Raw genomic sequence first — 24,075 nt, 5'->3', positions numbered from 1 at the left:
AAGAATATTTGGAAACCTTTTGTTCCACTCCAAGGTTTGGGAATTTTGGTGAACTGACCAACAAAATTGTACAAGTACTAAAGAATAAATGCACGGAAAAATACCCTTTTGTACAACATGTGGGGCTGAACATGAATCGATGTCTTATGTGTTCTTCTAGTCCATCGGGGTACCAACTCTTCTTCTAAACTCATGGTGGACATGTTTGGTCGAATGGTTTTGAGTTATCAAGGAAGAAGCATGTGTTATTTTATGTGGGTGTTGAGTTTGTGGACGGACATTAATGTGTTTTCCATGGAGAAAAAAGAAGATTGGTGATTGATTTTATTGGATGGGCCATGGAAACAATATGTGATCTTAAACTCAATGATAAGAAGCAAGTCAAATAGTTGCGGGTGAAAGCTAGATGGAAGATTTCTAGACAAGGGATCATCAAAATTAGGGGTGCAACTGGAAAACGAGTCGACATGGTCATGTTGCACCATGTGCACCTTGAGCATGTTAGGTCGATTGTGTCACTGACTGAGTATAAGCACTATCTCCTTAAGTATTTTCGAAGGTCAAGAATATTGATTGAATGTAGTGCTTCAACGTAGCTCCGTCCCTGATCAAGATCAAAATTGGGGTTAGGTCCAAAGACAACGTAAAACATGGAGTAACTAGCCCACTTGTCGAGGATTTGCATGATTAGAGCTCAAGCCTTGTGGTACGAAAATGCAGTTCCGTGTAATCATAGAGGCACAAGCCGCCTTTGGAAACGGTGCCCGACTAGCTATTAAACGAGGCCGCCAATGGATAAAGACACAGACGAATGCCGAGGAGGCGACTAGTCCGATGGATTCAAGCAACGGGAGCTTAGGATTTGTCAGCATTTGCCCGGATATTAACATGTGACAGTGTTTTTACAATGTTAAATCTTTCTTACGCACATCCTTTCCAAGTTGGCATCCCAGTTAAGGATTGTAACCCTATTGGTAAAATGAAGCTCCTGAATTCAAAGAAATAAAACATAAAACCCTGAAAAATCCATAAATTGTACATCACCAGCTTTTTAGAAACTAAAATTAATACTCCCTCCGATTCATATTAATTGACTTTAATATGGATGTATGTAGAACTAAAATGTGTCTAGATACATCCATATTAGAGTCAATTAATATGAACCGGAGGGAGTAATAAAAAATTAGCAAAAACTCGCGAGGTCGTCTTCAACTCCTCGTTTAGTCCACCACAAATCTCGACTTTGCCCCCCAATCGCTCCCCGCGGCGGCCAGTTCAATTCCCTCCGCCGGCGGCGAGATGTCCTTCTTCTTCCGAGCGGCGTCGCGTCCCCGTCAGCCGCAGCAGGAGCTAGGGCGCTCCATCAAGGACTCCCTCCTCGCGCTCGACACCAAGACCGGCGCCAAGGTACTGCTCCCCTCCCTCGCGTCTCTACCTTCGGTGACCATTTCCGTCCACTTCTTGGCCCGATCCGCGCATATCCAAAATGGGAACGATGGTCAGACGGATCCTACTGTCTGCTCACGCGATCGGGCTGTTCATGTAGGGGACTGGGATTTGGTCGGAGCTTCGCCTTAGCAGCCTAAACCATCGTGCAAGTACCTAGCTTGGTAGGAAACGTAATTGCCACTGGTTTGTGTGGCTCTGCCATCCTGGGATGGAAGGATTGGTTTGTCGTTCAAAGCTTCAGAAAGAACTATCAGTGCTGAGAATGTGTTTACCAGAGGAGTGCTCATTTCGCCCCAATGGTGGTGGCCACAGAGGCATATCCATGTTGGGCTGGATCTAATTCAAGAACTAACTTATCCTCGATTCTGGATCTGCCTGATAAGGAAATAGCTCACTGCACCACTTTGTTCTAGAAGTCCGTTAAAAGGGTTACACCGTGTATCTGCAAATAAGGGATTATGCCGGAATTAGCTTCGTTATTAAATTGGCACCAGTTTATAAGTACAAAAAGTGCGCACGTCGCATTGATTGTAATTATAAACATGAATTTTGTGCCTGCGTTCTTTTAACAGTGTCCGTATACAAGTGGGGTGCGAACTAGAGGCACATTTGTAGCCTGTCATTACAATAGGAATGTTTGCTTGTTTGATTTACTCTTTTTTGTTTTTCGTGACTATTGTGTACTCATGTATATAATTATTTAACACACACAACACAATGGATACAGATCACTGGTTGCTCATATACTACGCTTTCTCTTATCAGGCTCTCGAAGATGTTGAGAAAAATATATTCACCTTGCGACAAACACTTTCTGGTGATGGAGAAGTTGAACCAAACCAGGAGCAGGTTTTACAGATAGCCCTTGAAATCTGCAAGGAGGATGTACTTTCTCTCTTTGTTCAGAATCTGCCTTCCTTGGGTTGGGAGGTATGTCATTCATCAATTGAAAGTGATGTCATTTTTGCTAGGGTATTAGACACATTACTTTTAATTGCAGGGTAGAAAGGATCTTGTCCACTGCTGGTGCATTTTGTTGAGGCAGAAGGTGGATGAAAGTTACTGCTGCGTGCAGTATATCGAAAATCATGTTGATCTTCTGGATTTCCTTGTTGTTTGGTAAGGCCTATTGCTGATTTCTTGATACACTTTGAACAGGTTGATTGGTTTATTACCACCATTTGGAAGCTATCTATATGTTGCTTGTAGTTGAATGCTTCATGTTACTTCGCTTTCCTTCTAGCCCCATCATTATCTTCCTGAATTGTTGTTGTGTTTGGCCATGAATTTCTGCTAGTCAGTAGCCCTTGGTTCCTTCAGTTGTTTAGTTGGTGCCTTTTCAATATATTTGCTCGCCTATACTTCCATTATTCTTGTATTTGTTCATGTCTGCAGTATATGCAACTGTAATAATTTTTTGCTTGATTGGTTAACTATGTTGTGCCAGCTACAATAACCTGGAGGTTGCATTGAACTGTGGAAACATGTTACGAGAATGCATAAAGTATCCTGCACTTGCCAAGTAAGGCTTCAAAGTCTCTGTTTAACTATTTATTTCTATTTCTCAGTGTTATTAGGGGCTATCGCTGGCTTGAATTAACATATGTTGTCCAACATATATGCCTTGAAGAGAAATTGTGTTCATATTTTCGACTGTTTCTCGATAGAAATTATGTACATCATGTAGTAACATAATTCATTAATTTGACATATGGTGGCACTGAACCAAGGGAAAGAAAAGATTTGCAAAAGTTAGTTCCCCTTTCCCCAGTTGATTCCACACTAAATTAACACTGGTTAGCTTGACAAGCATTATTTGGCTGTTCAATTTGAATCAGTCTTTCCTTCAGTTCAACCCTTGAACTGTAATAATATACCAGCAGTAGCTTTGCTCATCAGATACGAGATGATTGCATAAACCAGCTACATAATTGATTAATTTTTACATGCATTTTGATTTTGTAGTGCTCTTTCAGATATATATTGGCGTCAAGTAGCTTTGAGTTGTTTTTCCAGTATGTTGAGTTGCCAAACTTTGATATTGCTTCTGATGCTCTGAATACCTTCAAGGTAAATCCAACTTTGTTAATTTGGTACTACCTCTATTCCAAAATGTAAGCCTTTTTAGAAAGCTAGCTTTCTAAAAAGGATTATATCTCGGAACAGGTAGTATTTATGTTATACATTCATTGGAATTTATGCTATGTTCTTCACGATTGATATTTTTTACAAGGATTTTGCAGGATTTGCTCACAAGACATGAAGATGCAGTTTCTGAGTTTCTCATTTCCCATTATGAACAGGTAGATGAGAACGATATCTTTTCTTTCTGAAATGAGTGAATTCCACCATGTTCATGTTAACAAAATTAGATGTTCTTCTATCGACTTATCCACATTTTGTATTATTTTGATTATGTAAATTTGTACAGTTCTTTGAACTCTACAAAAGGCTTTTAACTTCAGATAATTATGTGACAAGAAGACAATCAGTGAAGGTTAGTCTATTTTAAGTCACTCCAGTAACATTTGTTGTTGAGCAGTGAAAATTTACCTAAAATGTGTTTTGCATGTCAGTTTCTTTCAGAATTTCTGTTGGAGGCGCCGAATGCTCAGATAATGAAGCGGTACATTTTGGAAGTTCGTTACTTAAACATTATGATTGGTCTACTGAAGGTATTAAATTGTTGATTATATATTTCCGGGTTCCACATTTAAAAATTATCATGCACTTACAGCTTACTTTTAGCAATGGTGGATAGTGGTACTAGTATGAGAAAGGAGAAACACAAGTTCCGTATTACTAGCTGGCCAACCCCCAAGATAATCAAAACTGTTCCCCTGCAATTGTTCTTTGGTGGCTACTAGTGGTCGAGAGCTGGATGTTTTTTCTGTTTCTAACTATGATAGATGGCTTCATTTTTCTGTCTAGCTGATAGAAGGGTGATATATTGTAACTGTCAGTTTTGTGCCCTCCAGCTAATTATGTGCTGTTTGGGGAACATGCTTATTATCTCGAAAGTGTTGAAGCAATGCTGCTTTTCCAATATGGAAATTGTTCTTATAGACACGCTCCCAAGTCCCAAAGGAAACAGTGTTAAGTTTTTTTCTTCTGACGAGACAACTGAAAGATGCAATCAGTGAAGTAGTTGTAGATTCCTTTTGAGTTTCATGGCTAATCAGCTTTCTTTGGCTCAATTCCTATCCTTTCTTATTACCTATACTAAACTGAAGCTTTTGTAGGATTCAAGCAAAAATATCAGGATATGTGCCTTCCACATTTTTAAGGTATTACTGTATTTGTTTTTCAACTTTTGTACTTGTTTGATGTTGAGAATTTTTGCGACTGGATATGGTTAGTCAGTTATAACTTTATGAGCACATCTATTTTACCGGCGGTTCATTTTCATTGCATGGAATTAGGTGTTTGTTGCCAATCCAAACAAGCCTCGTGATATTATTCAAGTTTTGGTTGACAATCACAGAGAATTGTTGAAATTACTCCATGATCTTCCTGCAAGCAAAGGTACTTTTGCATTCTCTACTTCCAGCTAACCCTACAGGATTATCAGATTTTGTGCACTGACTAATGCGCGTAATGGAAGAACCAACCATGGCAGCTGTGACTTTAGTGTTAAAGAGGATTCCTTGATAGATTGTTGAGAAATGTATGCAAGCTGTGACACTTTGAGTGCATTCCTCTTAATAGGTGACGACGAACAATTTGATGAGGAGCGAGACTTAATTATCGAGGAAATCAAGAAGCTCGTGCGCTCAGCAGTATAGTCCCTTCTGAAAATCAGAATCATCCTTTCAAAGCTTAGTGGTCAAGAAAGGGAATCCCTTCCATTCTTATTTCGAAACCTCCTGTGTAATATGATACCCTGTACAGACCTGTTCAACATTTATCACTATACTTGAAACAGTTCGGTCAAAAAGTGAGTTCTTTCACAATAACATGAAGCATTTGCTGCATGCATATATGGATCAAATGAATTTACCGCACCATATTCGATATATTTCGTAATTTGTTTGTCGTTCTGTAGAAGTGAGTGCGCCGCTCCAGTGCGATAAACTGGGAAACGACCTGGAGAGAATGCCTGGCATTTTGAAGGTTTTGTTGTTTTATGTTTGTGAATAGTAATTCATAAGTTCATGTGTCGCCAGTATGAGATTCGGAGAGATTGGGCTAATGAAATATATCTCTGAAGAAGTGTGTCAAGCTGTGAATGAACAGCTACTGATTGCGTCTGACTCTTTGTAATCCGGCAGTTGTTGCCTACGTATGGTATACTTTCTTTTATACATTTTGACTTGACAAGAGGGGATGATAATTTACAGGAAGGAATCAATTGAATCCGACTAACATTCACACTGAGGTGGGAGGACTTGGATTTACTGAGCTGAGCTATGGAGTGGCCTTGTCCGGCGTCGGGTCGTCACAGCGGTCGGAAGATCACCGGCGCGCCGTGCTGCGGTTGGAGAATCATGAGCACTTGAGGCGCGTGCACGTATGAAGGCGACAGCCGGAATGTGAACCGCTGCAGCACGACGGCCAGGGCCATCTTGGCCTCCATCAGCGCCAGGTTCTGCCCGATGCATACCCGCTCGCCGCCTCCGAACGGCATGAACGCCATCTGGTGCCGCCGCAGCGGCCGGTCGTCGCCGAACCGCGCCGGGTTGAACTCCGTGGCGTCGGCGCCCCAGTGCTCCTCGTCGTGGTGCACCGCCAGGATCGGTATGAGCAGCTCCGTCCCCGCCGGCACCACGCATCCGCCCAGCTCCACGTCTTGCTTCGCCGTCCGTATCATTGCCACCGCCGGCGGGTACAGCCTCAGCGTCTCGTTGACGATCATTCCGAGCTGCATTGCACATCCAGATGTTGGCGTTAGAATTTCATCTCAACTCTCGAGTATCCGATGTGATGTGAGGACTGTACGTACGGTTTTGAGCTTGGGGAGGTGGTCTTTTGTGGGGAGGTCATGGCGGCCGACGACGGCATGGACCTCCTGGCGGGCGCGGTCCTGCCACTCCGGGTGCATGGAGAGGGCGACGGTGGCCCAGGTGAGGAGGCTGGACAGCGTCTCCTTCCCAGCGAAGAAGAAGTTCTTGCTCTCCTCGATGATCTCCTCAGGCGTCATGGCCGGCGCCATGAAGCTCATGAAGTCCCTCATCCCGCCTTTTCCGTCCTCCTGATCGTCAGGCTTGGCCTGCTGCAGGTTGGCGATGAACGCGGCGAGGCCCTTGCTGATCTCTCTGACCAGGTGCCACACGCGCATGTTCCTCCTCAGCGGCAGGAACCGGTACCCGGGGATGAACACCTTGCTGTGCGCGTCGGCGGCGAGGCCGGCGAGCTCGTCCTGGAGCTTGAAGACCACGCTGCCGTCCTCGTAGTTCCGGCGCCCGAACGTCGCGAACGTGATCACCTCCTGCGGCACGCGCTGGAACCACTCCACCACGTCCACCTCCGCCTCGCCACCGGCATTGCCGGACGCGACCGCCGCGAGGTCGTCGAGCATGCGGCCCACGGTGTCGGCGACGAAGGGGAGGAGCCGCTTCAGGTTGTCGGTGTGGAACGCGGGGGAGAGGACGCGGCGGTGGCGGGACCAGGCGTCTCCGTGGAGGTTGCTGAGGCCGTAGCCCTCGAACTGGCAGATGAGCGGGTGCGCCTCGTACCGGTCGAAGTGCTCCGCGCGCGTCAGCAGCACCTCCCGGATCAGCTCCGGCGAGCTGATCGTCAGCCTCGCCTTGGTCCCGAACCAGATCAGATGCTTTGGACCTGTCAAAAGTACACCTTCAGTACTTCAATTTAGGCTTAATTACCCATTTGTAGTCCATGATCTCGCAAAGAAACCTAGACAATCTAGTGTTAGAAACAGTGCAATCGAATCAAAAATCATATTGTGATGTGTTTTTAGAGTAAACATTCTGTCATTTGTAAGAAAATGTTAGCCGTTGGTCTAGTCAAAACATTTGGACGGTCGGGATAAACCTTTGGGAGTACTATGTTCGATCACGTCCACACCTCTTTGTCATCATTATCAGCGACAAGATTCCTAACTTCCATTAACTGAATTAAACTAACCACACCACTGAAACACAACGAGATCGAGAGAACTATCATCGGTTGCCGTGCTGTGCCGCAGGATTTAAACAGAGATAAATAAACTAATGACATCAACAACCAGAAGCACATTAAGCTGGATCCTGAACTGGCAATGCGCTGCCGATCATGCCCATACGCGGCACAAGAGGTTGTTTACCGCTTAATCTACTCGCATTATCATTGACCTGCATACATCGACAGCCTGGTCGAAAGATCGACCGATCCATCGATCATGGCAGCATCATCAGGTTTGACTTGAGAGGCCTCGCTTGCATGTTAAAATTTGTTGGCGCTTGCTTGTTCATTAGTAGCATCATTAACTAGAATTTTAAAGTGACGAAGGAAGCAAGTAGCAGCGGTAGGACCTAAAAAGTGAAACGGAGGAGGAGCTCACCTAATCAGGCAGGGAAATAGTTTAAAGTCTCAGTTCTTGTTCCTACTCGCAAAAGCATGGAAGCATGTCCCCTCCTTTCCTCCGGCCGGGTTCACGCGCCACTGTTCTAATCTAAACTAATTCAATTGTATATAGCCGTCGATTTAAATTAGTTGCAAATGCACGCGCTTTTGTTCCTTTTTTAACCAGTATATAATTTTTTAATTTCATGTACACTAAACTTTATTGGAATAGGAATTAATGTTGATTAATTAACCGGGTGGAAGAAAAAGAAGAAGAAGAAGAAGAAGAGCTCCTGACGTTTGCTTCAAGAAAAAGAAGAAGAAGAAGACAAAGAAGAAGAATCAGAATGTTAAGTACAAGCTAGCTGGTGCAATTGTAAGTGTTGTATGATCGATAGATATGCTAATTACCGTAGAGCTTCCTCCAATGGTGGTAGAAGGCGAGGACCCTGGGGAGGATGTCGTGGGAGTCCGGCGGCGCCATGGGCCGCGACGCGGCATCTATCATGAGCCTCACCAGCTCGATCGAGCTGCCGACGAAGAAGCGGTAGCCCGGACCGCGCACGCCCTGCCGCGCGAAGTGCCGCTCCAGCCGCCGGGGACGAAACCACAGCGCCTCCGCCGCCGCGTGCACGCACAGGCACGCCGCCCCCACCAGCACGGCGGCGGCCCAGCTCCACTGCCACGACCACGACCACGACGCCAACGGCCAAGGCCACATGGCGGCCGGCATGCGGTGGATAATGAGTAGTCTGCCTCGATCGGCGAGGCCACGGACGACGACGGCATGTACGCGGCGCCGTCTCGAGGTTTTTATACGCGCGCGCGCGGATGGAGTCGCTGGGCGGCGGCTGAAGAATTTTTGGGGCGACTGCACCATTGGCTGCCGGGTGCTGACTTGATTAAGTTATTTGCGTATACTTTACTGATTGAAATCCAGGTGTGTGCTATGGTTTTGATCAGATGGAGGTTTAAAATGGTTTCAAGTTAACAGCGGCCGGTCAATGCTACCTTGTCAAGCTACGTATATACTCTGATAATTTTCTATCACGTGAAATGGACTTGACGGAGGGGCGGAATAAACCCGCCACATCACAAAAGAGTTTTCCACACTCGTCAACAACGATTCCGGAAACACTACTATGAACGAAGCAAAAAAAAAAAAAAAACGTTGGAAGTGACTAAGAGCATCTCCCGCCGTTCGAGCCCCTGGGCGAAAATCCGGATATAACAAACGCCGGATTAGATGTAAAAAGGGCGTGGGGGCAGCATTTTTCCAGTCGCACCGCTGGCATTCGCCCATCAACGGCGATAGTTTCAAAAAACCGTCTTCCCGCTACACAAAAGAATCGCCAAAGTCCAGCGATCATCAGCCACATTCCGGCGATCGAAACAGAAACTAGATGATTACAGGCTCATCGGCGGTCCCGTCCTGAGCCTCGTCTGGCGCGGCATCGGGCGGCGAAGCATTGGCGTCTGCAGTTGTCGCAGCGGCGGGAGTTGACGTCGAAGAGGAGGACGAAGCAGCCGACGGGGGCAGGAGGATTTCTTGGCGATGGGCGTCGTACCAAGCCCTCGTCTCCTCGTCCATGTTGACGTCGTTGCCGCCGATCAGGAACGCCAGGTTGGTGTTTCTCTTCTTCGCCGCGGAGGTTTCCTTGAGCAAGGCAATCCGGACGCCCTGGTTGGCGAGCATCACCTCCCACCGCACGTCGTGCTTGTCGTCCCCGGCGGCGTGCGCCCTCGCGTTGGCCCAGCACTTATTGAAGGACGCCTGCAACCTGTCGGCTGGATGGCCGGCCTTCTTCTGCTCTTTCAGCTTCTTCTGGCCGAGCTCGGGGCGGCCTGCCGACGCGGCAGGTGCTGGATCGTCAGGGTTGTACTGTTCGCCCTTGTTATTGGCGAGATTCTTGCGCACCTCCTTCCACTTCTCGCACTCCTCGATGCGGGCGAACACGTTGAGGTACTTGAACATCTGGCCGTCGTTGTCGTCCGCGTACATGTCGAGCGCCCGCTGCATCTGCAAAAACAGGCCGGCGATTGAAGATTAAACCTCGGACGATGTACAGTCGACGGAGGAGCCACGGCGAGTGAGCATACCTTTGCTTCAAAGTCGTCGCCGCTCACAACGCGTTTGTCGAGCTCCTCCTGTATGCTGTGCCACTGGCTGCACGCCGGCCCCCAATGGGTGCCCATTGCCTTGTCGCTGCGTATCACTTGTTGTAGTATGGATCGACGAGTTTGCGCTCGTCGAACGCCACCTTGACCCGCTGCCAGTACGTGTCGAAGTTCTGATTGGCGCCGGTGATGCCGTTCATGGACACGGTCTTCCAAGCTTCGGCGAGGCACTTCTCTTCTTTGTCTGTCCATTTGATCCGCGTCTCGGCTGGCGACGAGTTCTTCTTCCTTTTCTTCTTCCCCTTGGACGGCGCCTCCGTGGGTTCAGGCGCTTCCTCTTCGTCGACGTCCTGGTCGAGGTAGGTCTGCTCATCTTCTTCGTCAACGTCTTGGGTACCGTCGTTCTCATCGTGGTGATCGTCCTGGTCGAGGTTGACGCTGCCCCGCGACGGCTTCCGTCGCCCTTGCCTCCTCTTGTGTGAAGAAACTCGGGCTCGACGCGGCGGCCATGGAGCCCGACGTGATCATCTCGTGCATCACAAGCTCATTCGGCGGCGGCATCCCGGGGTTGGAGAAGGAGAGCGGCCCACGTCGCACGGCAGGTGAGATACCCTCGTACATCGCACCGTCGTACGCCGGCGGTGGCGGCGTAAACCCCGCCATGCCGGCAGCGTAGGTGTCCTGGAACATGGCCGTGGACGGCGACACCGGCGACTAGGAAGTAGAGCCGATCATACCTTGGGTCGGCCATGGCCCGAGGAATTGGCCGGCTGATGTCTACGTGTGCTTCTATTCTTGTAGACAGTGTTGGGCCTCCAAGAGCAGAGGTTTGTAGAACAGCAGCAAGTTTCCCTTAAGTGAATCACCCAAGGTTTATCGAACTCAGGGAGGAAGATGTCAAAGATATTCCTCTCAAGCAACCCTGCAATCACGATACAAGAAGTCTCTTGTGTCCCCAACACACCTAATACACTTGTCAGATGTATAGGTGCACTAGTTCGGCGAAGAGATAGTGAAATACAAGTGGTATGAATGAATATGAGCAGTAGTAACGGCGCCAGAAAAGTGCTTGTTGGCGTGAAGTTGATGGTAGTAATATTGCAGGAAGTAAAGATGCAGTAAAACGGTAAACAAGCGATGATTGCAGTATTTAGAAACAAGGCCTAGGGATCATACTTTCACTAGTGGACACTCTCAACATTGCAATCATAATGGAATATAAATAAGCACTTCACTATGCTATTCTGAATTACTCTCTGGCAAGATAACGAACTCTAATTCATCATGTAGGCAAACCTTAAAGATGTATTCCCAAGTACTAATGAACACCCCACGCTGTCACTTTGAGCATTCATAGGAGGTACTAACACACCACAATTTCATAGAGACATCCAACTCAAATCATAACTCAGTGAATAAGTATTCTGTGAAATATAGCCTAAGAGACCCACACGGTGCACACACTGTCACCTTTACACACGTGGGACAAGGAGTCTCCGGAGATCACATAAGTAAAATCCACTTGAATAGCGTAACGACATCTAGATTACAAAGCTCATCATATGGATCTCAATCATGTAAGGCAGCTCATGAGATCATTGTATTGAAGTACATGGGAGAGAGATTAACCACATAGCTACCGGTACAGCCCTTAGCCTCGAGGGAGAACTACTCCCTCCTCATGGGAGACAGCAGCGTTGATGAAGATGGCGGTGGTGTCGATGGAGAAGCCTTCCGGGGGAACTTCCCCGTCCCGGCGGCGTGCCGGAACAGAGAATCCTGTCCCCCAGATCTTGGCTTCGCGATGGCGGCGGCTCTGGAAGGTTTCTCGTACCGTAGCTTTTCCGTCTCGAAGATTTAGGTCAGGGACCTTTAAATAGGCGAAGAGGCGGAGTCGGAGGGGTTACGGAGGGGCCACACGCCAGGGTGGCGCGCCCCCCTCTCTGGCCGCGCCGCCATATTGTGTGGGGGCCCAGGGCCTCCCCTCTGGTCCCTCTCCGGTGTTCTGGAAGCTTCGTGGAATTATAAGGTGCTGGACGTTGATTTCGTCCAATTCCGAGAATCTTTCCTTACTAGGATTTCTGAAACCAAAAACAGCAGAAAACAGGAACTGGCACTTCGGCATCTCGTCAATAGGTTAGTTCCGGAAAACGCATCAAAACGATATAAAGTGTGAACAAAACATGTAGGTAATGTCATAAAACTAGCATGGAACATAAGAAATTATAGATACGTTTGAGACGTATCAAGCATCCCCAAGCTTAGTTCCTACTCGCCCTCGAGTAGGTAAACGATAACAATGATAATTTCTTAAGTGACATGCTACCAACATGATCTTGATCAATACTATTGTAAAACATATGAGATGAATGCAGCGATTCAAAGCAATGGTAAAGACAATGAGTAAACAACTGAACCATATAACAAAGACTTTTCATGAATAGTACTTTCAAGACAAGCATCAATAAGTCTTGCATAAGAGTTAACTCATAAAGCAATAGATTCAAAGTAGAAGGCATTGAAGCAACACAAAGGATGATTAAGTTTCAGCGGTTGCTTTCAACTTCAACATGTATATCTCATGGATAATTGTCAACATAAAGCAATATAACAAGTGCAATAGGTAAACATGTAAGAATCAATGCACACAGTTGACACAAGTGTTCACTTCTAAGATAGAAGGAAATGGGTGAACTGACTCAACAATAAAGTAAAAGAAAGACCCTTTGCAGAGGGAAGCATTGATTACTATTTTTGTGTTAGAGCTTTTTATTTTGAAAACATAGAAACAATTTTGTCAACGGTAGTAATAAATCATATGTGTTATGTATAGGATATCCTATAAGTTGCAAGCCTCATGCATAGAATACTAATAGTGCCCGCACCTTGTCCTAATTAGCTTGGATTAACATGGATTATCATTGCATAGCATATGTTTCAACCAAGTGTCACAAAGGGGTACCTCTATGCCGCCTGTACAAAGGTCTAAGGAGAAAGTTCGCATTGGATTTCTCGCTTTTGATTATTCTCAACTTAGACATCCATACCGGGACAACATAAACAACAGATAATGGACTCCTCTTTAATGCATAAGCATTTAACAACAGATAATATTCTCATAAGAGATTGAGGATTGATTGTCCAAACTGAAACTTCCACCATGGATCATGGTTTTAGTTAGCGGCCCAATGTTCTTCTCTAACAATATGCATACTCAAACCATTTGATCATGAAAATCGCCCTTACTTCAGACAAGACGAACATGCATAGCAACTCACATGATATTCAACAAAGGTAAAAGTTGATGGCGTCCCCAGAAACATGGTTACCGCACAACAAGCAACTTATTAAGAAATAAGATACATAAGTACATATTCTTCACCACAATAGTTTTTAAGGCTATTTTCCCATGAGCTATGTATTGTAAAGGCAAAGAATAGAAGTTTAAAGGTAGCACTCAAGTAATGTACTTTGGAATGGCAGGAAATACCATGTGGTAGGTAGGTATGCTGGACACAAATGGCATAGTTTTTGGCTCAAGGATTTGGATGCACGAGAAGAATTCCTCTCAATACAAGGCCAGGCTAGCAAGGTTGTTTGAAGCAAACTCAAGTATAAACCGGTGCAGCAAGACTCACATATGAACATATTGTAAGCATTATAAGACTTTACATCGTCTCCTCATTGTTCAAACACCTTAACCAGAAAATATCTAGACTCTAGAGAACAATCATGCAAACCAAATTTTAACAAGCTCTATGTAGTTCTTCATTAATGGGTACAAAGTACATGATGCAAGAGCTTAAACATGATCCATATGAGCACAACAATTGCCAAGTATCAAATTATTCAAGACATTATACCAATTACCACATGAAGCATTTTCTATTTCCAACCAAAGAGCAATTAACGAAACGGTTTTCAACTCCGCCATGAACATTAAAGATAGAACTAAGAACACATGTGTTCATACGCAACAGCGGAGCGTGTCTCTCTCCCACACAAGCATTTATTCAGAGAATGAAAATAACAAAACAAAAATAAAAGCACACAGACGCTCCAAGTAAAGCACATAAGATGTGACCGAATAAAAATATAGTTTCAAGAAAAGAAACCTGATAAATTGTTGATGAAGAAGGGGATGCCTTGGGCATCCCCAAGCTTAGACGCTTGAGTCTTCTTGAAATATGCAGGGATGAACCACCGGGGCATCCCCAAGCTTAGAATTTTCACTCTTCTTGATCATAGTATATCATCCTCCTCTCTTGTCCCTTGAAAACTTCCTCCACACCAAACTTAAAACAAACTCATTAGAGGGTTAGTGCATAATCAAAAATTCACATGTTCAAAGGTAACACAATCATTCTTAACACTTCTGGACATTTCCCAAAGCTACTGGAAGTCAATGGAACAAAGAAATCCATCCAACACAGCAAAAGAGGCAATGCGAAATAAAAAACAGAATCTGTCAAAACAGAACAGTCCGTAAAGATGAACTTTTTAGAGGCACTGGACTTGCTCAGATGAAAATTCTCAAATTGAATGAAAGTTGCGTACATATCTGAGGATCACGCACGTAAATTGGCAGATTTTTCTGAGTTACCTACAGAGAACCCTGCCCAAATTCGTGACAGACAGAAATCTGTTTCTGCACAGTAATCCAAATCTAGTATCAACCCTACTATCAAAGACTTTACTTGGCACAAAAATGCAATAAAATAAAGATAAGGAGAGGTTGCTACAGTAGTAACAACTTCCAAGACTCAAATATAAAACAAAAGTACTGTAGTAAAATAAACACATGGGTTATCTCCCAAGAAGTGCTTTCTTTATAGCCATTAAGATGGGCTCAGTAATTTCAATGATGCACTCGCAAGAAATAAGAGTTGAAGCAAAAGAGAGCATCAAGAAGAAAATTCAAAACAAATTTAAGCCTAACCCACTTCCTATGAAAAGGAATCTTGTAAATAAAAAAATTCATGAAGCATAATGCAACAAGCATAGGAGGATAAAACCAGTGTAACTTCAAAAATTTCAGCATATAGGGAGATGTTTTAGTAACATGAAAATTTCTACAACCATATTTTCCTCTCTCATAATAACTTTCAGCATCATGAACAAACTCAACAATATAAGTATCACATAAAGCATTCTTATTCACATACATAAAAGTATCATTACTCTCCACATAAGCATAATCAATTTTATTAGTTGTAGTGGGAGCAAATTCAACAAAGTAGCTATCATTATTATTCTCATCAAGTGTAGGAGGCATAGTATAATCATAATAAAATTTACTCTCCATAGTAGGCGGCACCAAAAGACCACTATCATTATAATCATCATATATGGGAGGCATATCATAATCAACATAAACTTTCTCCTCAATACCCGGAGGGCTAAAGAGATCATTTTCATCAAAACCGACCTCCCCAAGCTTAGAATTTTCTATATCATTAGCAACAATGGTGTTCAAAGCGTTCATACTAATATCATTGCTACTAGCATGCAAATAAGGTTCCATAGGTTTTTTACTTTTCGCATTAAACCATTCATGTCTTGACTCAGGAAATAGTTTAAAAAGCTCACAGATATTTTCCATTATGCCTTACTAGTGTTTAACAAGAAACAAAAAGATGCAATTGCAGGATCTAAAGGAAATAGCTTCGAGCACACACACAACGGCAACAGAATAGTACTTAGTTACCTGGGACCGGAGTATGAGTGCCTTTTACCTTTCCTCCCCGACAACGGTGCCAGAAAAGTGCTTGATGTCTACGTGTTCTTCTATTCTTGTAGACAGTGTTGGGCCTCCAAGAGCAGAGGTTTGTAGAACAGCAGCAAGTTTCCCTTAAGTGGATCACCCAAGGTTTATCGAACACAGGGAGGAAGAGGTCAAAGATATTCCTCTCAAGCAACCCTGCAATCACGATACAAGAAGTCTCTTGTGTCCCCAACACACCTAATACACTTGTCAGATGTATAGGTGCACTAGTTCGGCGAAGAGATAGTGAAATACAAGTGGTATGAATGAATATGAGCAGTAGTAACGGCGCCAGAAAAGTGCTTGCTGGCGTGCAGTTGATGGTAGTAATATTGCAGGAAGTAAAGATGCAAGAAAACAAAGAAACAAGCGATGATTGCAGTATTTGGAAACAAGGCCTAGGGATCATACTTTCACTAGTGGACACTCTCAACATTGCAATCATAATGGAATATAAATAAGCACTTCACTATGCTATTCCGAATTACTCTCTGGCAAGATAACGAACTCTAATTCATCATGTAGGCAAACCTTAAAGATGTATTCCCAAGTACTAATGAACACCCCACGCTATCACTTTGAGCATTCATAGGAGGTACTAACACACCACAATTTCATAGAGACATCCAACTCAAATCATAACTTAGTGAATAAGTATTCTGTGAAATATAGCCTAAGAGACCCACACGGTGCACACACTGTCACCTTTACACACGTGGGACAAGGAGTCTCCGGAGATCACATAAGTAAAATCCACTTGAATAGCATAACGACATCTAGATTACAAAGCTCATCATATGGATCTCAATCATGTAAGGCAGCTCATGAGATCATTGTATTGAAGTACATGGGAGAGAGATTAACCACATAGCTACCGGTACAGCCCTTAGCCTCGAGGGAGAACTACTCCCTCCTCATGGGAGACAGCAGCGTTGATGAAGATGGCGGTGGTGTCGATGGAGAAGTCTTCTGGGGGCACTTCCCCGTCCCGGCGGCGTGCCGGAACAGAGACTCCTGTTCCCCAGATCTTGGCTTCGCGATGGCGGCGGCTCTGGAAGGTTTCTCGTACCGTGGCTTTTCCGTCTCGAAGATTTAGGTCAGGGACCTTTAAATAGGCGAAGAGGCGGAGTCGGAGGGGTTACGGAGGGGCCACACGCCAGGGTGGCAAGCCCCCCTCTCTGGCCGCGCCGCCATATTGTGTGGGGGCCCAGGGCCTCCCCTCTGGTCCCTCTCCGGTGTTCTGGAAGCTTCGTGGAATTATAAGGTGCTGGGCGTTGATTTCATCCAATTCCGAGAATATTTCCTTACTAGGATTTCTGAAACCAAAAACAGCAGAAAATAGGAACTGGCACTTCGGCATCTCGTCAATAGGTTAGTTCCGAAAACGCATCAAAACGATATAAAGTGTGAACAAAACATGTAGGTAATGTCATAAAACTAGCATGGAACATAAGAAATTATAGATACGTTTGAGACGTATCACCGACGCACGGCTGGCCGAAGTTAATGGAGATCAGCCTCGCCTGTTCCTCCGTCGCCGCCGCCACCCTCTTCGCGTTACACTTCTTCTCCCTCTCCGCCCTGCCGCGAGTTTCATTCCGCTGCCGCTCCACATCCGCCGCCCACTGCGCATTTGTCCAGCCCGACGGCCTCTTTTTTGGCGCCTGTGGCTTCCTCTCCTTCGGCGCGCCATCGGCGGTGAGCTTCTTCGGCGGCATGGTGGTGGAAGGGAAGAGGAGGAGCTGCAACTGTGGGGGAGAATGGCGGTAGCTCCTCCGAAATTCGTCGGGGAAAATGGTTCTATGCGGCGCATTTTGGAGGGAAAACGAAATTAATGGAGGGAGCTACCAGTTCTGTCGCCGACAACGCGGGCCCGCTCGATGTTTCACGAGCTTTTGTTTCGTCTAGAGTCCCCGACCGGGCCTCAGGAATCCGGGGATGAACTGGGCTCTCCGGATGGATGAAAGGCATAATCCGGAGGAAAACGAGGAGCCGGGGGTGCAACTGGGCCGTTTTCGTCCATCCGGATGAAAAAAGGCGTCCTGGAGACCTTCCCAGGGAGACGGCTGGAGATGCTCTAAGTTAGAGTGTGAGGACCTTGGACCTGCCCCCGCTTGTGGTTCGGCGTTGTATTACGTTTTCTAAAATTATCCACAATAAAAGTATTCCCTCCAATTATAATTAATTGACTTAATAACTACTATACTAAACCTGAACCAACTCGATTTTTCTCATAATTTTGAGTTACTTTTTGGATTAACTGTGAGCTGACACGTAGGTTCCTTGATGGTTAATTCCTGCAGTGTTTCTTTCCGTGTGCAATTTGGGTGTCGTCAGAAAATTTTAGGGAACCAACCAGTCCGTATGGTGCTGACGCGTGTGTGATTTGGCCCGTTATCTTAGATTGGTCTATTTATTGTGTGGCTTTTGCTGTTTATAGTGGGCCACCTGATCAGAACCGCTTTGACCTTGCCTCTTTCCCTTCTCAATTCTTTACACGTCGGATGCCCTCCCTTCAGCTTCATCTACCTCATCTACGGAGAACTCCACATTAATCATCCTCATCTTACCCTGCTCCAACTCCACCCATCTTGCCAGATTCCTCACCACACCAGCCCTTCCTTGGCCGATCTCCTCTCTGGCCGCTGGCCTTGCGTGTAGGTCCTCCGAAGCCGTGGTCATCACCGAGCCGCTTCCGCAGTCCTCCGCAGCCGCCGTAGATCGGTTGCCCCGAACAGCCGCCACCGACAACTACGACGTCGTCGGCAGGGCGGAGCGCAGAGGATGGTGGTACCAGAGAAATCCAACGGCGGGAGCGGGGAAGAGGCGCATGGACGGAGGGGATCCCAGTGGCGGCGGTCCTCTCGTGGTGCTCCCTGGGCGGTTATTCATCGGGCCATGCCACGGGGATACAGTGGGAGAAGCGGTGGGATGTGCTGACCCACTGCCACGGTCTCCTTCGCGGGCGTCGGCCATGGCCTCGATCGGGTCCCCCTGGGAGTGCTGGCCGTCATCAAGGCGCTCTAGCTGCCCCCAGCGTTGCCTTTTCCACTGTAGCTCCTCACCTGGATGGCGGCCGACGACCCCGCCGGACTGATTCGCCGTGCTGCGCGGGGGGAGGAGCTGTTGCGGGTGGGGAGTTGCCTCATCTGCGGGATTCTTGGCTGGACATGGCGCCGCTATGTCGCTGAGGGGCACGGTCTTCATCCCGGCGGCTGCTCCGGAACAACTAAATCGGCCGCCTCCACGAGGATGGAGTCCACGGCAGACATCCTGCCGCTCACTTTGTAGTACACCATCGCATCGTCTCCATCGCACTCCCTGTCACCTGCACGCGTGAGAGTGTCTATTTCATCTTCTCATATGGCCGTTCTTCAGACGGGTGCTACTACTGCAGGTATGTGCGTACTGCAATGAACCGCGCCGAGCCTAGGCCGCGTCTAGCTGGTTTGGTCTTCTAGCAGTTTTGTTGGTCCATGGAGAGCCGATGGTTCTATGGAAGATTTACTCATGGAGCACGATAGATTGCAGGTTCGGTAGTAGCGATTTTTTGGGTTTCCAGTTGTTCTGTCACATGTTCAATCTTGCAAAGGGAAAGCCTGAACCTTTTTCCAATCGTGATTTACTCTGTTGTTTAAAGTTTCTGAATTTTCTGAGACTGATGACCTAATTTCCTCACTGTTATAAATTGGGTCATATTTTATATTGTTCAGTAAGTTTCTGTCCAATAGATCTAGAAGGGGAGCTGGTCATGGGATTCTGACGGAAAAAAGACTCGAACACAGTAAGTTTCTGTTACAGTTCTTATATAAACAAATTGCATTGACATGTTCTAATATATGCCTGCAACCATCTATTTGTTCTGTTCGACTCTTTGTGTGATGTACTAATATGCAAGTTAGACTCAGACACTATTTCTTACATGAATGCTTAAAATATGTATTTGAAGTGAGCCATTTGTTGATCATATATATATCCCATGTATTTTCGTTTAGCTATTTCAGTATACCGAAGGTTGGCTTCCACACACTTCTATAGTTACTTGCTCCAACAACTTAGTTCAGCTCTTGCTTACCTTCCATTGATAAGTATTGTTACCAAATATATACAGGTTTCCATTACAGCTTGAAATGATATTTGTTGATAGCTTGATTTATCATAATTATAATACTACTGCTGATCTTAAGATAAATTTTGTATATGGATGGAGACACAAATATAGTTAGATGATTGTATTTCTCCCAGTATTAACATATGCTTTTAACGTTTCTTATTTAATGAGTATTCTTAGTAACGCCAAAATCTAGGAAGTGCAGTCCAAATTCAGTTCCCTGACATTTATATCATGTTTAAGAACATATATTGGATACCACTTATTAGAGAGTGGCAAAGTTGATGTTGGCTTCAGGATTGTCTCATGTATTTCCGATGTGATTCAAACAAAAGGTACTCACTGTGAAGTGTCATGCTTAAACACCTAAGTCTGTACAACATCAACTTTTTATTTACTAATCGTTCATTTGGCTCATCTTTTGGATGTTAATTTATTTTACCTTGTGGTAACTGGATGATTTATTCATCTTATGTTTAGTAAGATATTTGTTTATTCAAGTGCTTGAATACATATTATTCGATGTGTAGCGCGCAACTGGCAAGCAAAACAAACCAATTTCGTGTTGCAGTCCCATCTAACATCTCTATTATTGAACCATGACACTACATCAACACAAGCAAAAGCCTATTGTGCTTTTTGTTAACATACCCATCTAACATCTCTATTACTGAACCATGACACTACATTAAAACAAGCAAAATCCTATTGTGCGTTTTTGTCAATATATTCTATTTAACTAACCACAAGGACATCATTTTCCTCATATTAGCAGGAGCATGAACATCATCACCTACCAGTTTTTTGTTCATTTATAACATTGAAAATTTATCGAGGTGCTCACGGGTTATCCGATTATATGGAACTGAACTGTGGATTTTGAATTCCTCCTTCAATCTACCTTGGGTTAGAAAATTATATGGAATTGTGATCTGCATTTTGAATTGCTTCTTCAATCTACCTTGGTGTATACAGGTTTGATGATATTTGTCAAGAACGTGATCCTGAGGATTATGTGATAGCAAATCAACTTTTCTCTTCAAATTGATAAAATAATATTTACCATCGTGTATCCCATGATTTTCTGCCAAAACCGTGCCATAGTCATAATATGTACGATAGAAATATCTATTATTATTGCACCCATGGCTACCAGCAGGGTGCAACATGACGCCACAGTGGTCCTTGCACCGAGGGTTTTTCCACCATTAATTTATCTGTTGTCTGAACTTCCCTGCTATCATGCACTTGCACCGCTGATTCATATGTTGTGAAGCTAGAGTTTCTTCTTCTTAGAAACTCCTTAATTATTAGGATCTCTTATAAGAAATATCTTATAGATTTTCCTTTGGGGAGTATCAGTTTGTTTTGCTACATCTACAATAGTTCTGGTTGGTCTGATGGCCAGCTAAAAGAATGGACTACTTTAGTTGGCCTTGAAAGTATGAAGTTTCTGTATATTTTGAAATATTGCAAATGCTGTATCTAAATCTTCTTAGTCATTATATTCCAGCTGTACTATCAATATTACGTTGTTTAATTTTTATTGATTGGTACCTGAATTATTTATGCGGAATCTGGTTACGGAGAGTTTTACTACTGTCACTGTGATTCATACATGGTTCTGCAAGCTATTTTCTCACCCCTTGTGTTCATTTGATACATCATTGAACTTTTTATTTATTTCTTCCATAACACAAAGGTTACTAAATTATTTCTTTATATTTTCTAGGCAGTATGTCCGGATGACAGATTATACTGCAAAAGATTCAAGTCAGGTACACACTTTGGTGACTACTAACTTCAAATCCCTATGGATCTGCACATACCTTTGGATAGTGGGTTTTCCTCTGAATTTAAGAACGAAGAGGAAAGGCCCTGTTGTACATCTTCAAAGTGAAGACATCTATTTGCACAGTACATTCCTTTTCTCATCATTTCCATATTCTACATCAATATGATGCCTGCTTCTCAGATTTCCTTGCACGCTAGACATTAAGAAACGATGATGAGCTTAACGTATAGTGTACTGAAAGTAAAGTTCACCACTTCAGTGGTGTTAACTCACATATGCCATCCTGTCACTTCGCTATGCTCTTACATATAAGATGTTTGTCCTTTGTGCAGTATATACATTCAAATTCCCTATTTCTAAATCATGAGAGTGCAGCATGCTCTCCAATTTTCCGGAATTTCTATTTGCATGCCGCAAAATATATTCCACTCTGAGCTTCTTCAGTTTTGTGCATATATTCCATCAAATAGCTGATCAGATGTAATATTAAATCCGAATTTAATATGCCCATTATCTTTAAAAAGGCTACAGTATACAAGGTTTAGGGTTTACGCAATGAACTCCAGTGCTTTTGCTGAAATATTAGTTATGCATTCTCTTTGCTAAATCCATTGGTACATGTGTTTAGGGCAAACGCTACAAGATATCTGTTAGAATCACTGAAGTTCTCACAAAAAAAGGGGTGGTATTATATAAGCTGCATAGAATGCTGGAAGAAAGTAGGTTAGCGGATGGAGTATACAAATGTCCTCGGTGCCCTACTGTTGTACCTCTGCCAAGGTACACGCACCTGTTCACCATGTCTTCTGATTTCCGCTGTATTTATTATACATTTTTCTGTCCTGTTTGTGACAAGTTCTTGCCCAACTTTTTTTTCCCTTGTGCTATTACTCTATCAAGTACGGATTCATTGTCTAAGTAGTTGATGCTGACTTAGCCAATCCTCATACCGCGAAATTTGCAGACTTATATTTGTTTGGGCCCTGAGGAGAAGTTGTCTTTGGAAAAGAGGCATTGATGCTTGTGTCAAGTGTCAGAGGTCAAGCTGATGCAGTGCCCCATGATTTGCTTGCCATCACGGGAAGAGAATTCAGTGTCATTGTCACTCCCAAGGTGTGAATCATTAGATGCATTGCACAGCCACCTCCAGTTACAGATTGCCGAGCCGATTATCTGTGCCAATGTTACTCTGCAACAAGGCATTTTAAGGGTCTCCCTATTCCTCAAACTCCAAAGCAGGTTCAAGGCCCTGGTGAAACTTCAACTCCGGCACCGTCCATGGATCTTATGCCACAGAGTACACCATCATCAGCTTCTATAGTCGATGAGTTAAAATTGTGTTGTCTTAGCAGAGCACCTCTGTTTTTGATTTTCTGACAAACAATGCCTTCTGCCTATAGACTGCCTCTGATACTGCTGGAAGAACAAACTGCAAGAACGATGGTGCTGGTAAGAACCTCAAGTCGAAGAAGGGATTGCATTTCTGAGATGATGACTAGGTTGCTTCACACGTTCTCGCGCACGTATCATACAACTCGCATAGAGAGTGAAGGATTGGATAATTCAGTCGTCAGAAGTACTGCATCTACTACCGTTTCTACTATCTACAAGCTATTCTCTGGCTGGTATATGTAGCAAGTAGGCTTTGTTTTGGGGCATGGTTCTGTTGTTCAAGGCCCATAGGTTTATCCTGTGTATGCCTTTTTTTTTTATATCAATGACCAGTAGACTGTTTAGACCATGTCCTCAAGTCCTACGAGTTATCTGTGCTCATAGGTGTTATGTCTGTTTTGTTAAAGATCTACTACTTTGGCTGTCATCACCTTCACTGTATAATACGTCCTTGCACACTCATGTGTTATCATATGCCATGTAATATATTGACCTAGCTCTTCTACCGTTATCATTTGTTCCGTTCATATTACTATCTATGCACGTACTATTGCCATGTATTCTCAGTCGATTACTATTCTCTGTTTTGCTACTGCTTAATTATAACTATCTGTTTTCGATTAGTTTTTTTTAGGGGAATCTGTTTTCGATTAGCTACGCCTCAATAGGCAGTCTTACACTTGCTGGTTTTTTCCCCCTATTGTGGCGAAGTTCAGGGCCGCCACCTACAGTTGTCAATTCATTTGCACAATATATGGGCCACGATGCTTTATTCCAATGGCTACGACTTGCTGCCGCTCATGTCACGTCATTGGGCTGTTCCTGAATTGTTATGCAATGTTTTTCGTTTCCTTGCATTTAGTTTCTGTAGCATGTCTACTCTTATATCTTACAGACAAGTTGCTGTCTAAATGCAGAACCAATGGGTATTATAAGAAGTTCCAG

The 24,075-nt window shown here is 44.4% G+C and overlaps 2 protein-coding genes and 1 long non-coding RNA gene across 3 annotated transcripts; 2 read left to right on the top strand and 1 right to left on the bottom strand.

Annotated features, from left to right (window-relative positions):
• Nucleotides 1–1,216: 1,216 nt before the first annotated feature.
• Nucleotides 1,217–5,467, top strand: LOC127331856 (uncharacterized). Its single transcript, XM_051358066.2, has 11 exons — nucleotides 1,217–1,407; nucleotides 2,215–2,379; nucleotides 2,450–2,568; nucleotides 2,897–2,971; nucleotides 3,426–3,519; nucleotides 3,693–3,752; nucleotides 3,881–3,946; nucleotides 4,026–4,124; nucleotides 4,692–4,736; nucleotides 4,872–4,974; nucleotides 5,158–5,467. Exons 1-11 carry the CDS (start codon nucleotides 1,300–1,302, stop codon nucleotides 5,232–5,234), a joined length of 1,011 nt encoding a protein of 336 aa, XP_051214026.1. The 5' UTR covers nucleotides 1,217–1,299; the 3' UTR covers nucleotides 5,235–5,467.
• A 173-nt stretch (nucleotides 5,468–5,640) lies between these two features.
• Nucleotides 5,641–8,770, bottom strand: LOC127331855 (cytochrome P450 734A5-like). The gene is made up of 3 exons (XM_051358065.2): nucleotides 8,362–8,770; nucleotides 6,392–7,227; nucleotides 5,641–6,310 (listed from the first exon to the last, which is right to left on the bottom strand). Exons 1-3 carry the CDS (start codon nucleotides 8,681–8,683, stop codon nucleotides 5,888–5,890), a joined length of 1,581 nt encoding a protein of 526 aa, XP_051214025.1. The 5' UTR covers nucleotides 8,684–8,770; the 3' UTR covers nucleotides 5,641–5,887.
• Nucleotides 8,771–19,246: 10,476 nt separating this feature from the next.
• On the top strand, nucleotides 19,247–23,641 carry LOC139835142 (uncharacterized). The gene is made up of 4 exons (XR_011750863.1): nucleotides 19,247–21,721; nucleotides 22,367–22,518; nucleotides 22,703–23,035; nucleotides 23,139–23,641. It is a non-coding gene; the product is annotated as an uncharacterized lncRNA (long non-coding RNA).
• The last annotated feature ends 434 nt before the right edge of the window (nucleotides 23,642–24,075 follow it).

This window comes from Lolium perenne, chromosome 2 (genome assembly GCF_019359855.2).
Source record: "Lolium perenne isolate Kyuss_39 chromosome 2, Kyuss_2.0, whole genome shotgun sequence".
NCBI lineage: Eukaryota > Viridiplantae > Streptophyta > Magnoliopsida > Poales > Poaceae > Lolium > Lolium perenne.
The sequence above is the reverse complement of the archived record's forward strand: the minus strand, read 5'-3'. Positions and strand labels throughout refer to the sequence as shown.